Genomic DNA, 14,676 nt, shown 5'->3' on the forward strand with positions numbered 1-14,676 from the left:
ATTTAAATATTTTAAAAGGGAGAAGAGATAGCCCAGGAAATTATAGACCGGTGAGCCTAAGCTCAGTGGTTGGTAAGCTGATGGAGAAGATCCTGAGAGGCAGGATTTATGAACATTTGGAAAGGAATAGTATGATCAGAAGTAGCCAGCACGGCTTTGTCCGAGGCAGATCATGCCTTACGAGTCTGATTGAGTTTTTTGCAGATGTGACTAGACACTTAGAGAGGGGAAGAGCGGTTTATATGGATTTCAGTACGGCATTTGATAAGGTGCCCCATGCAAGGCTTATGGAGAAAGTGAAGGGGCATGGGATACATGGGATACAAGGGGACGTTGCTTTGTGGATTCAGAACTGGCTTGCCCACAGAAGACAAAGAGTGGTTGTAGATGGGTCTTTTTCAGTGTGGAGGTCGGTCACCAGTGGGGTGCCCCAGGGATCTGTTCTGGGACGCTTGCTCTTTGTGATTTTTATAAATGACCTGGATGAGGAGGTGGAAGGATGAGTTGGCAAGTTTGCTGATGACACAAAGGTTGGAGGTGTTGTGGATAGTGTAGAGGGATGTCAGCAGTTGCAACGAGACATAGATAAGATGCAAGACTGGGTGGAGAAGTGGCAGATGGACTTCAACCCAGATAAGTGTGTGGTGGTTCATTTTGGCAGGTCGAATAGGATGGAAGAGTATAATATTAAGGGTAAGACGCTTGGCAGTGTGGAAGAACAGAGGGATCTTGGGGTCCGGGTTCATAGGGCGCTCAAAGTGGCGTCGCAGGTAGAGGCTGTGGTTAAGAATGCGTATGGAATACTGGCTTTCATCAATTGAGGAATTGAGTTTAGAAATCGGGAGATAATGCTGCAGCTGTATAGGACCCTGGTCAGACCCCACCTGGAGTACTGTGCCCAGTTCTGGTCGCCTCATTACAGAAAGGATGTGGAAGCCATAGAACGGGTGCAGAGGAGATTTACGAGAATGTTGCCGGGATTAAGTGGTATGCCTTATGAGGATAGGTTGAGAGAGCCAGGTCTATTCTCCTTGGAGAGGCAAAGGATGAGAGATGACCTGATAGAGGTGTATAAGATATTGAGAGGTATTGATAGAGTGGATTCTCAGAGGCTTTTACCCAGGGCTGAAATGGTTGTCACGAGAGGCCACAGGTTTAGTGTGCTGGGGAGTAGGTATAGAGGAGATGTTAGGAGTAAGTTTTTCACTCAGAGGGTGGTGGGTGCGTGGAATCGGCTGCCGGTAGTGGTGGTGGAAGCGGATTCGATTGAGTCTTTTAAGAGACTTTTGGATAGGTTCATGGAGGTTAGTAAGATAGAGGGTTATAGATGTGCCTAGAAGGTAAGGAAATTGTTCGGCGCAACTTTTGTGGGCCGAAGGGCCTGTTTGTGCTGTAGCTTTTCTATGTTCTAAGTATTTAAATTCACAACCTCAGGACAACCGATGCAACCAAAGAAGTACTTTTGAAATGTAATCATTGTTGTGACGCAGCAGCCAATTTGCGCACAGCAAACTCCCAAGTTGTTAACCCTCTGAATTTGAACAAGGACTTTTACAGATACTGACCAAGTTAACTGTCTTTGCATTCCCCTAAAAGAGCTAGCACATACCCGACAGGCCAAATGGACTCCTGTCTATTTGCAGTATGTTCTCTATTGATTTCAGATGGCCTGCCATTCCCTACCAACCCAGATTCCATGTCTGAAGTGAAACAGCACCATGGCTGAGGACTAGAAAACAGGAATTGTCAAGAAGGGTTCCAAAACAATCGATGAGAAAGCGCTGGCGCAGGCGGCAAGAGGAGAAGGGAATCCAGGAAGGAGAGTGACTCCATCTACATCTACACTGTAATGAAGCAGGTTCATCCTGACACTGACATCTCCAAGGCCTCATGAACCCGTTCATCATTGACATCTTCAAACGCATCGCGGGTGAGGCTTCCCGCCTGACTCATTACAACAAGCGACCGACTATCATCTCCCGGGAGTTCCAGACCACTGTGTGTCTGCCGCTGCCCGGGGAACTTGTTATTTGCAAAAATATACTTTATTCATAAAATCTCTGAAAGAAAGATGGCAAAAACATTTCAAATTGTTATAACAGGAAAGTGCAATATATTCACATTTTCTCCAAAGGTCAAGATGCATTCTGAGGAACTTCAATTCTGTAATGAGATCATTTCATACATTTCAATATTTACAGGGAATACAATTCCTTACAGACTATATACACTGGTCATATTGCACTTTGAGGTGCTTCAATACAGTTATGTAATGTTAGAATCATAGAAACCCTACAGTGCAGAAGGAGGCCATTCAGCCCAGTGAGCCTGCAGGGACTCTCTGACAGAGCATTCCACCCAAGCCTAAGCACAGTAGCACAGTGGTTAGCACTGCTGCTTCACAGCTCCAGGGACCTGGGTTCAATTCCCGGCTTAGGTCACTGTCTGTGTCTGCGTGGGTTTCTCCTCGTGTCTGCGTGGGTTTCCTCCGGGTGCTCCAGTTTCCTCCCACAGTCCAAAGATGTGCGGGTTAGGTGGATTGGCCGTGCTAAATTGCCCCTTAGTGTCCTGAGATGTGTAGGTTAGAGGGATTAGTGGGTAAAATATGTAGGGATATGGGGCAGGGCCTGGGTGAGATTGTGGTTGGTGCAGTCTCGATGGGCCAAATGGCCTCTTTCTGTACTGTAGGGTTTCTATGATTGATTTCTATCCCCATAACCCCACATATTTACCATGGCTCCCCCTAATCTACACATCTTTGGACACTAAGGGGCAATTTAGCACGGCCAATCCACCTAACCTGCACATCTTTGGACTGTGGGAGGAAACCGGAGCACCCGGAGGAAACCCACGCAGACACAGGGAGAACGTGCAAACTCCACACAGACAGTGACCCAAGGCCAGAATTGAACCAGGTCCCTGGCGCTGTGAGGCAGCAGTGCTAATCACTGTGCCACTGTGCCACCCATACAGTTAGGATTAAGCACATAGTCCGAGAGGCTTTAACCGATTAGGGGTGGCACAGTGGTTAGCACTGGGTTCAATTCCGGCCTTTGGTCAGTGTCTGTGTGGAGTTTTTCAGTTCTCCCTATATCTCCGTGGGTTTCTTCTGGGTGCTCCGGTTTCCTCCCACACTCTAAAGATATGCCGGTTCGGTTGATTGGCCATGCTAAATTGCCCCTTAATGACCCAAGATATATGGGTTAGGGAAATTAGCAGGGTAAATGTGTGGGGTTACAGGGTAAGCCTGGGTAAGAGCTGGTGCAGACTTGATGGACCAAATGGCCTCATTATGCACTGTAGGGATTCTATGATTCTCTAGATTGCTAGTCGCTCGGTGTACAATGGTTGTAAGGGCTTACACAGTGGTGTTCCCCCATTGCTCCTTAGCGACGGTTGCCCCAAGCTTGAGTGTATCCCTCAGCACGTAGACCTGGATCTTGGAATGTGCCAGTCTGCAACACTCTGTCAAGGACAATTTGGGCGGCATGGTGGCGCAGTGGTTAGCACTGCTGCCTCACAGTGCCAGAGACACAGGTTCGATTCCCGGTTGGGTGACTATCTGTGCGGAGTCTGCATGTTCTCCCCGGGTCTGCGAGGGTTTTCCTCCGGGCGCTCCGGTTTCTTCCCACACTCCAAAGATGTGTGTGGATTGGCCTTGCTAAATTGCCCCTTAGCGTCAGGGGGACTAGCTAGGGTAAATGCATGGCGATATGGGGATAGGGGCTGGGTGGGATTGTAGTTGGTGCAATCTCGCTGGGCCGAATGGCTTCCTTCTGCACTGTAGGGATTCTATGATTAATTCTTTCCTTTTGGCAGATCCCAGGGAACTGGCTAAGTGTCAGAGGGGACAAAGGTGGTGGACAAGTGCACTAGCTCCAAGTAAAACTGCCCCATGTAGTGTAAAGCACAACCTCCCAGCCCAATGCGTGTGAATGGTCACTCTGCATGTCCATCATGTCCATTGCACCTCCTCCTGTGGTTGTTGCAAGCTGTTGCTCAGGGAAACGATGCTAACAGCGGAGCTGGCCTGGGATTGGCACCGGCAGTGGAAACTTTCCCGGTGTGGGCTTGTGACTGGCCTCAATGTCCAGCCTCAGAGGGACGGAGCCGGGATGCCCGGCCCCGGAGCTGATCGATGTGAACAGTAACCGGGCGCTGCGCTCGCTGGGCAGGGGCAGCGCCCCAGCAGCCGGCCACCGAGTGCCCGAGGTGAGTGAGCGAAGGCAGCTCCATTCAATCCCTGCCTGGGGCTGCAACCTGGCATTGCAGGAGGAGGGAGAGGAGGGGAGAGTGACTTCATGTCTGGGACACCAACCCACTTATCAAGCGTAACTTCTTAAAATACAGGGGGCAGCTGGTGTGACAACCAGACCCAGTGGAACTTGTGGATATCTCACTGAATATCTTACTCCACTATTCATTTTGATTATGGCCAATCATCAAAGTCAATGTCCTGATCCCCCCCTTCCCCCTTGATCATAAAACTCGAGTTCAGATCCCCCTATTAGTGACCCAATTGTCCGACAATTGGGGTGGCACCGTGGTTAGCACTGCTGCCTCACAGCGCCAGGGACCCGGGTTCGATTCCCAGCTTGGGTCACTGTCCGTGTGGAGTTACATCTTACCGGATCATAGAACCCCTGCAGTGCAAAAGGAGGCCATTCAGCCCATCGAGTCTGCACCGACCATAATCCCACCAGGCCTTATCCTTGTAATCCCATGCATTTACCCTAGCTGGTCCCCGATTTATATAAATGGCACCGCCATTTATTTTGATCATAGCCCATCATCGAATTCAATATCCGGATTCCCCCCCGCTCCCCCTTCACCCCTCTATATCCACAGAACTTGAGTTCAGAGCCCACTATGGGTGACCCAATTGGGGTGGCACAGTGGTGAGCACTGCGACCTCCCAGTGCCAGGGACCTGGGTTCAATTCCCGGCTTGGGTCACTGTCTGTGTGAAGTCTGCACGTCCCTCCCCGTGTCTGCGTGGGTTTCCTCCGGGTGCTCCGGTTTCCTCCAAAAGACGTGCTGGTTAGGTGCATTGGCCCATACTAAATTCTCCCTCAATGTGCACGAGCAGGTGCCAGAGTGTGGCGAATCGGGGATTTTCACAGTAACTTCATTGCAGTGTTAATGTAAGCCTACTTGAGGCTAATTAATAAACTTTAACTTTTTTAACTAATATCCTTGAGAAAGAAAGACTTGCATTCATATAGCACCTTTCCTGACTACAGCTTCACAGCGACTGATGTACTTTTGAACTTAAGGCACTCCTGTAAAATAAGGAAAACTGGCAGCCAGTTTGCAGACAGCAAACTCCCACAAGGGCAATGTGACAATGATCAGGCAGCCTTCTTTTTGTGATGTTGATCAAGGGATAAGGGGGGACCACCATGATACTGGGCAGATTGGATACTTGCCTCTATTAGCCGAGGCGTGGAGCATAAGGGCAAGGAGGTTATGATGGGGCTGTATAAAACGCTCATAAGGTCACAGCTGAAGTACTGTGTGCAGTTCTGGTGGCCACACTGTAAGAAGGGTGTGATTGGACTAGAGAGGGTACAGAGGAGGTTCACCAGGATGTTGCCTGGGCTGGAGTGTTTCAGATATGAAGAGAGGCCGGTTAGACTGGGGTTGTTTTCCTCAGAGCAGAGAGGGTAGGAGGGGGGACCTGATTGAGGTGTACAAGATTATGAGGGACATAGAAACGGTAGATAGGAAGAAACATTTCCTCTTAGTAGAGAGGTCAATAACCGGGGGGGCAGAGATTTAAGGGAAGGGGCAGGAGATTTAGACGGGATTTTTTTTTATCCAGAGGGTGGTGGGAATCTGGAACAAAAACAGAAAAAGCTGGAAAATCTCAGCAGGTCTGACAGCACCTGTGGAGAGAGAATAGAGCCAACGGTTTGAGTCTGGATGACCCTTTGTCAGAGCGCATCTGGAATCTGCAACTCACTGCCTGAAAGGGTGGTGGAGGCGGGAACCTTTACAACATTTAAGAAACATTTAGATGAGCACTTGAAATGCCATAGCGTACAAGGCTACGGACCAAGTGCTGGGAAATGGGATTAGAATAGATTAGTGCTTGATGGCCAGTGCAGGCAGGATGGGCCGAAGGGCCTCTTGCTGTGCTGTAAAAGTCTATGACAGTACTGCCCTGGTCGTCTTCGAATTGGTGCCACAGGATCTTGACATCCACTTGAGTAGGCAGGGAGAGAACGGACACTGATTGGCCCATTTCATACCCTCAGGACGTCCAAGTGTTTTTTCCCCTCAAAAATATACTTTATTTAGACAATCTGTAAAAGTACATTAGAAAACATTTTGGCTTGAAAATGACCAAAAGTGCCATAAAGTTCAACGTGTCTCCATTCAGCACGTTTCACTCCTTGGTGCCTCTGTAGAGTTGTAATCCTCTTAATTATTTACCATATACATTTCCAAATGTATATGGAAATGTATATGGAAAGTCCAAAGATGTGCGGGTTAGCTTGATTGGCCAGGTTAAAAATTGCCCCTTAGAATCCTGAGATGTGTAGGTTAGAGGGATTAGCGGGTAAATATGTGGGGGTAGGGCCTGGGTGGGATTGTGGTCGGTGCAGACTCGATGGGCCGAATGGCCTCCTTCTGCACTGTAGGGTTTCTATGATTCTATGATTTCCTGTACAGCCTGGGGGAAAAATACTTCAAATTGAAAAACTACAGAAAGTGCAGTAGAATTCAGCTTCCGCTGATGCAGAGCCTGTTCCTCTCTGAGATGCCTTAATTTCAATATTCTTGATTTTCACAAAGTGCATTCAATGTCAGGTATGCAGCACGAGGGGTTCCAAGAATTTTCCAGGCCCCCGCTGTACTATGGCTGAAAGGCCTCGGAGAGCGACCTTCCCCATTGCAGCAGTTGCCCCCAGTGAGTAAACATAGAAACCAGAATCAGGAGTAGGCCATTCAGCCCATCAAGCCTGCTCCGCCATTCACTTTGATCATGGCTAATCATCAAATTCAATATTCTGATCCCCCCCCTTCCCCCCCATAACCCTTGATCCCTTTAGCCCCAAGAGCTATATCTAATTTCTTCTTGAAATCACACAACGTTTTAGCCTCAATTACTTTCTGTGGTGGTGAATTCCTTTTGATTTGATTTGATTTATTATTATCATATGTATTAGTATACAGTGAAAAGCTTTGTTACTTGCATGCTACACAGACAACGCATACCATTCCACACATTCACCACCCTCTGGGTGAAGAAATTTCTGCTCACCTCAGTTCTAAAAGGTTTACTCCTTATCCTCAAGCTATGACCCCTAGTTCTGCATTTCCCCTTTTTTATTTGATTTATTATTGTCACATATATTAGTATACAGTGAAAAGTATTGTTTCTTGCATGCTATACAGACAGAGCATATCATACGTAGGGAAAGAAAGGAGAGAGTGCAGAATGTAGTGTTACAGTCATAACTAGGGTGTAGAGGAAGATCAACTTAGTGTAAGGTAGGGGTCCATTCAAAAGTCTGATGACAGCAGGGAAGAAGCTGTTTTTGAGTCGGTTGGTACGTGACCTCAGACTTTTATATCTTTTTCCCGATGGAAGAAGGTGGAAGAGGGTATGTTCAGGATGTGTGGGGTCCTTGATTATGCTGGCTTCTTTGCCAAGGCAGTGGGAAGTGTAGACAATGCCAATGGATGACCATTGGGAACATTCTTTCTGAATCTACTCTGCCAGTCAAGGACAGTAGTGGGAAGTTGTGCGTGGAATCCGAAGAGATAGGAGAGGCGCTAAATGAATATTTTTCGTCAGTATTCACACAGGAAAAAGACAATGTTGTCGAGGAGAATACTGAGATACAGGCTATTGGACTAGACGGGATTGAGGTTCATAAGGAGGAGGTGTTAGCAATTCTGGAAAGTGTGAAAATAGATAAGTCCCCGGGGCCGGATGGGATTTATCCTAGGATTCTCTGGGAGGCTAGGGAGGAGATTGCAGAGCCTTTGGCTTTGATCTTTATGTCATCATTGTCTAGAAGACTGGAGGATAGCAAGTGTTGTCCCCTTGTTCAAGAAGGGGAGTAGAGACAATTATAGATCAGTAAGCCTTACTTCTGTTGTGGGCAAAGTTTTGGAAAGGATTATAAGAGATAGGATTTATAATCATCTAGAAAGGAATAATTTGATTAGGGATAGTCAACACGGTTTTGTGAAGGGTAGGTCGTGCCTCACAAACCTTATTGAGTTCTTTGAGAAGGTGACCAAAGAGGTGGATGAGGGTAAAGCAGTTGATGTGGTGTATATGGATTTCAGTAAAGCATTTGATAAGGTTCCCCATGGTAAGCTATTGCAGAAAATACAGACGCATGGGATTGAGGGTGATTTAGCGGTTTGGATCAGAAATTGGCTAGCTGTAAGAAGACAGAGGGTGGTGGTTGATGGGAAATGTTCATCCTGGAGTTCAGTTACTAGTGGTGTACCGCAAGGATCTGTTTTGGGGCCACTGCTGTTTGTCATTTTTATAAATGACCTGGATGAGGGCGTAGAAGGATGGATTAGTAAATTTGCGGATGACACTAAAGTCGGTGGAGTTGTGGACAGTGCGGAAGGATGTTGCAGGTTACAGAGGGACATAGATAAGCTGCAGAGCTGGGCTGAGAAGTGGCAAATGGAGTTTAATGCGGAAAAGTGTGAGGTGATTCACTTTGGAAGGAGTAACAGGAATACAGAGTACTGGGCTAATGGTAAGATACTTGGCAGTGTGGATGAGCAGAGAGATCTCGGTGTCCATGTGCATAGATTCCTGAAAGTTGGCACCCACGTTGATAGGGTTAGAACATAGAACATAGAACATAGAAACATGGTTGTTAAGAAGGCATATGGTATGTTAGCTTTTATTAGTAGAGGGATTGAGTTTCGGAGCCAGGAGGTCATGTTGCAGCTGTACAAAACTCTGGTGCGGCCGCACTTGGAGTATTGCGTACAGTTCTGGTCGCCGCATTATAGGAAGGATGTGGAAGCATTGGACAGAGTGCAGAGGAGATTTACCAGGATGTTGCTTGGTATGGTGGGAAGGTCTTACGAGGAAAGGCTGAGGGACTTGAGGCTGTTTTCGCTAGAGAGAAGAAGGTTAAGCGGTGACTTAATAGAGGCATACAAGATGATCAGAGGATTAGATAGGGTGGACAGTGAGAGTCTTTTTCCTCGGATGGTGATGGCTAGCACGAGGGGACATAGCTTTAAATTGAGGGGTGATAGATATAGGACAGATGTCAGAGGTAGGTTCTTTACTCAGAGAGTAGTAAGGGCGTGGAATGCCCTGCCTGCAACAGTAGTGGACTCGCCAACATTAAGGGCATTTAAATGGTCATTAGATAAACATATGGATGATATTGGAATAGTGTAGGTTAGATGGGCTTTAGATTGGTTTCACAGGTCGGCGCAACATCGAGGGCCGAAGGGCCTGTACTGTGCTGTAATGTTCTATGTTCTATGTTCTAACCCTGTTAGAATTTTATAAGTTTCTATGAGATCCCCTCTCACTCTTCTAAATTCCAGTGAATATAATCCTAACTGACTTAGTCTCTCCTCATATGAGAGACCTGCCATCCCAGGAATCAGCCTGGTAAACCTTCGCTGTGCACCCTCTATAGCAAGGACATCCTTCCTCAGATAAGGACACCAAAACTGCACACAATACTCCAGGTGTGGCCTCACCAACGCCCTATACAATTTCAGCAAAACATCCCTATCCCTATATTCAAATCCTGGACCTTGGAATGTGCCAGTCTCCTAACACTCGGTTGAGGACAACTCCTTACCAAAAGTGTTTTGTAGCCAATTAAATATGTATTTGAGTGTAGCTAAGGTAACCTTGCCTTTGCCTGGTCTGATCTATGTGTGACTTCAGCCCCAATCATGCGTGATTGATTATAAACTGCGCTCTCTAAAGTTACCCAGCCAAGTCATCATATTGTGCTAAACAGCTTGAAAAGGTCCACCACTACTTTTTCAGGCAAGGGTAACATATTTGGCCTTGTCAATGGCATTTTCTTTTTATTCATTCGTGGGAGATGAATGTCCCTGGCTGGTCAGCTTTTATTGCCCATCTCTAGTTGCCCTTGAACTGAGTGCCTTGCTAGGCCATTTCAGAGGATAGTTGAGAGTCAACCACATTACTGTGGCTCTGGAGTCACATGTAGACCAGACCAGGTAAGGACGCAGATTTCCTTCCCTAAAGGATATTAGTGAACCGGATTGGTTTTTCCGACAATCGACAATGGTCATCAGTAGATTCTTAATTCCAGATTTTTAAAAAATTGAATTAAAATTCCACCATTTGCCATGACGGGATTCGAACCCAGGTGCCCAAAACATTAGCTGAGTTTCTGGATTAACAGTCATATCTTATGTGCAAAGAAACCTTGCAATTAAACAGTGATGAGTCAATATAGAACATAGAAACTCTACAGTGCAGAAAGAGGCCATTTGGCCCATCGAGTCTGCACCGACCACAATCCCACCCAGGCGCTACCCCATATCCCTACATACTTACCCGCTAATCCCCCTAACCTACGCATCTCAGGACACTAAGGGGCAATTTTTTTTAGCATGGCCAATCAACCTAACCCGCACATCTTTGGACTGTGGGAGGAAAGCGGTGCACCCGGAGGAAACCCACGCAGACACGAGGAGAATGTGCAAACTCCACACAGACAGTGACCCAAGCCGGGAATCGAACCCAGGTCCCTGGAGCTGTGAAGCAGCAGTGCTAATCACTGTGCTACCATGCTGTGTATGGTGTAACCGACTCCAGAAGTCTCACATGGTATATGTTGGGACCACTGGCATAGGAAGGAATAGAATTGGGGACATTTTAGCAATGAGGAAATAGTGTAAAAGAGTAGGATTGAATGATAGAGTCCATGAGGTTGGCCCTCAGTGCCAATGGGTCATTGCAGGGTTGGGAATATGGGGAGTTAAATGTCTATTTGGAGAGTTGCTCTGTAGGTGGAAAGGTTTGAGACTCCTGGGATATTGGGAGTAGTTTTAGGATAAGGGACACCTGAACAGGATGGAAGTACAGCTGGATACTGGAAAGATAGCATAAAAAGAGTAATAGTTCAAATTTCTTGGACAAAAGAGCATATATTTTAACCAGAGCCTCCACAGCAGATCCAGAACATATCATGGCTGAATCTCCTTGCAAAAGCAAAATATTGCTGGTAACCTGAACTAAAACAGCAAGTCTGACAGCATGTGTGGAGAGAGAAACAGAGTTAACATTTCAGGTCTATGCCTTTCACCATTGATGCTGGACCTGTTTGAACCTGTGTTAAGGAGTAAGAGGGAACTATTTAAAAAAAATCATTCACATGGGGTGGCACAGTGAGGGACCCAGGTTCGATTCCTGGCTTGGGCACTGTCTGTGTGGAGATTGCACATTCTCCCCATGTCTGTGTGGGTTTCCTCCGGGTGCTCCGGTTTCCTCCCACAGTCCAAAGATGTGCGGGTTAGGTGGATTGGCCATGCCAAATTGCCCCTTAGTGTCAGGGGGACTAGCTAGGGTAAATGCACGGGGTTGTAAGGGATAGGGCCTGGGTGGAATTGTGGTCAGTGCAAACTCAATGGGTTGAATGGCCTCCTTCTGCACTGTAGGATTCTATGATTCTATGAGGATGTGGGCATCACTGGCTGGGCCAGCATTTATTGCCCATCCCTAATTGTCTTCTATTTAAGAGTTAATCATGTTGCTGTGAAACTGGAGTCACATGGTGGTCAGAACAAGGGGAGGAAGGAGAATTTTCTTCTGCTAAAGGGCGTTAGTGAAGCAGATGCGTTTTTACAACAGTCAACATCAGTAGACTTTATATTGAATTCAAATTTCACCATCAGCCATAGTAGGATTTGAATCCTAGTCCCCAGATCCTGCCCTGGATTACTAGTCCAGTGACAATACCACTATGCCACCACCTCCTATTGGGGGTATATTGCAGATTGACATGGTGGGCATGAGATAGGGAAAGAGATTTATCGATAAATAAGATGAAAAATTCATAATAACTAAGCTTAATGTCATAATTGAAAAAAGGATGTCAAAAATAAAGATACTTGATTGTTCCATTCAGAAAGGAATATTGAGACTCTAAGGGATAGATCTAGAAATTGTGAAGATGAACTGATGGCCTGTTCTACATCCCTCCCACCTTAGCATATTATAATCATAGAACCCTTACAGTACATAGAACATAGAACAGTACAGCACAGAATAGGCCCTTCGGCCCACGATGTTGTGCCGAGCTTTATCTGAAACCAAGATCAAGCTATCCCACTCCCTATCATCCTGGTGTGCTCCATGTGCCTATCCAATAACCGCTTAAATGTTCCTAAAGTGTCTGACTCCACTATCACTGCAGGCAGTCCATTCCACACCCCAACCACTCTCTGTGTAAAGAACCTACCTCTGATATCCTTCCTATATCTCCCACCACGAACCCTATAGTTATGCCCCCTTGTAATAGCTCCATCCACCCGAGGAAATAGTCTTTGAACGTTCACTCTATCTATCCCCTTCATCATTTTATAAACCTCTATTAAGTCTCCCCTCAGCCTCCTCTGCTCCAGAGAGAACAGCCCTAGCTCCCTCAACCTTTCCTCATAAGACTACCCTCCAAACCAGGCAGCATCCTGGTAAATCTCCTCTGCACTCTTTCCAGCGCTTCCACATCCTTCTTATAGTGATGTGACCAGAACTGCACACAATATTCCAAATGTGGTCTCACCAAGGTCCTGTACAGTTGCAGCATAACCCCACGGCTCTTAAACTCCAACGCCCTGTTAATAAAAGCTAACACACTATAGGCCTTCTTCACAGCTCTATCCACTTGAGTGGCAACCTTTAGAGATCTGTAGATATGGACCCCAAGATCTCTCTGTTCCTCCACAGTCTTCAGAATCCTACCTTTGACCCTGTAATCCACATTTAAATTAGTCCTACCAAAATGAATCACCTCACATTTATCAGGGTTAAACTCCATTTGCCATTTTTCAGCCCAGCTTTGCATCCTATCTATGTCTCTTTGCAGCCTACAACAGCCCTCCACCTCATCCACTACTCCACCAATCTTGGTGTCATCAGCAAATTTACTGATCCACCCTTCAGCCCCCTCCTCTAAGTCATTAATAAAAATCACAAGGAGGCCATTCGGCCTATCAAGTATGTACCGATCACAATCCCACCCAGGCCCTATTCCTGTAACCCCACACATTTACCCTGACACTAGGGTCAATTTAGCACGGCCAATCCACCTAACCCGCACATCTTTGGACTGTGGGAGGAAACCGGAGCACCCGAAGGAAACCCGCGCAGGCACGGGGAGAATGTACAGACTCCACTCAGACAGTGACCCGAGGCTGGAATTGAACCCGGGTCCCTGGCGCTGTGAGGCAGCAGCGCTAACCACTGTGCCACCGATATGGGAGCAAATTGGTGATGCATTACTCAGGGTCTTCCAAAGCTTTTCTCATTCAGGAACCTTTGCTTGGATTGGAAAACTGTCAACGTCAGTCTATTATATAAGAAGGGTGGAGAGATAAACTGGAGCATTTGTCAATCGTAGGGAAGTTACTGTTCTTAGGAACAGATTGAGCGCTTGGGCAAACTGATCAGAAAAAGCCAACATGGATTTGTAAAGGTTAAATCATGTGTGACAAACCTAGTTTACAGATTTTGAAGAAGTAACAAGCATAGTAGAGTACCTAGAAATGTTACATGGACTTTCAGAAAGCATTCAGTTAAGTTTATTTATTAGTGTCACAAGTAGGCTTGCATTAACACTACAATGAAGTTACTGTGAAAATCCCACAGTCGCCACACTCCGGCACCTGTTTGGGTACACTGAGGGAGAATTTAGCATGGCCAATGCACCTAACCAGCATGTCTTTCGGACTGTGGGATGAAACCGGAGCACTCGGAGGAAACCCGCACAGAGACGGGGGGAACGTGCAAACTCTGCATAGACAGTGACCCAAGCCGGGAATCGAACCCAGGTCCCTGGCGCTGTGAGGCAGCAGTGCTAACCCCTGTGTCACTCAACATGATTACAAATAAGGAACTGAAATAAAATGAGAATATGTTAAACTGGAGACAAGGTATTGACTTGGATATGACGTAGCAGACAAAAGAATAAGGTGGTGTTAGGTTGCTGCTCACTCAGGGAGTCTGAGTTGCTGTGGAAACGTACACGTTTTGCATGCATGTTATAGTCTGCAGGCATGGATAGTCATGGTAGGGGCTCCAAAGTTCTTCCCATCACATGGCTGACCGTGAATCTCTCCTATTCTTACCACATACCATTGGCATGAAGTGAACCAATAACTGCATTAAATAATAGTTCAAGAAAGTGTGGTGTGATTTACCCGCTATGTACGGGGGATAGTTTTCAGGAGAACTTATTTTGGTTGGTGTTAGAATGAGTGTTAATGCTTAATCTAGCTCGATGTGTTTGCAATATGTGCTGTTGTTTCTGGAACATTAACCAGTTCACCTGACTGGGCAGGTTAATCCTCAACAGTTTAAGTATATGCAGTTGTGTAACGCACTATTTGAATAGTCTGCTCGATTTAAAAGGAGGATTCTCATCACTGAACTGGTGGGAGGAATAATGTTCCTTGCAAAATAAAC

The 14,676-nt window shown here is 46.5% G+C and overlaps 1 protein-coding gene across 1 annotated transcript in view; it reads left to right on the forward strand.

Annotated features, from left to right (window-relative positions):
- The first annotated feature begins 4,041 nt into the window (after positions 1-4,041).
- The window catches only part of ccdc170 (coiled-coil domain containing 170), a 93,166-nt gene continuing 82,531 nt past the window's right edge, over positions 4,042-14,676 (forward strand). The window contains exon 1 of the mRNA XM_078230285.1: positions 4,042-4,212. Coding sequence (XP_078086411.1) covers positions 4,087-4,212 — 126 coding nt within the window. The 5' untranslated portion in view covers positions 4,042-4,086. The remainder of the gene's footprint in view (positions 4,213-14,676) is intronic.

This window comes from Mustelus asterias, chromosome 15 (assembly GCF_964213995.1).
Source record: "Mustelus asterias chromosome 15, sMusAst1.hap1.1, whole genome shotgun sequence".
NCBI classification, from domain to species: domain Eukaryota; kingdom Metazoa; phylum Chordata; class Chondrichthyes; order Carcharhiniformes; family Triakidae; genus Mustelus; species Mustelus asterias.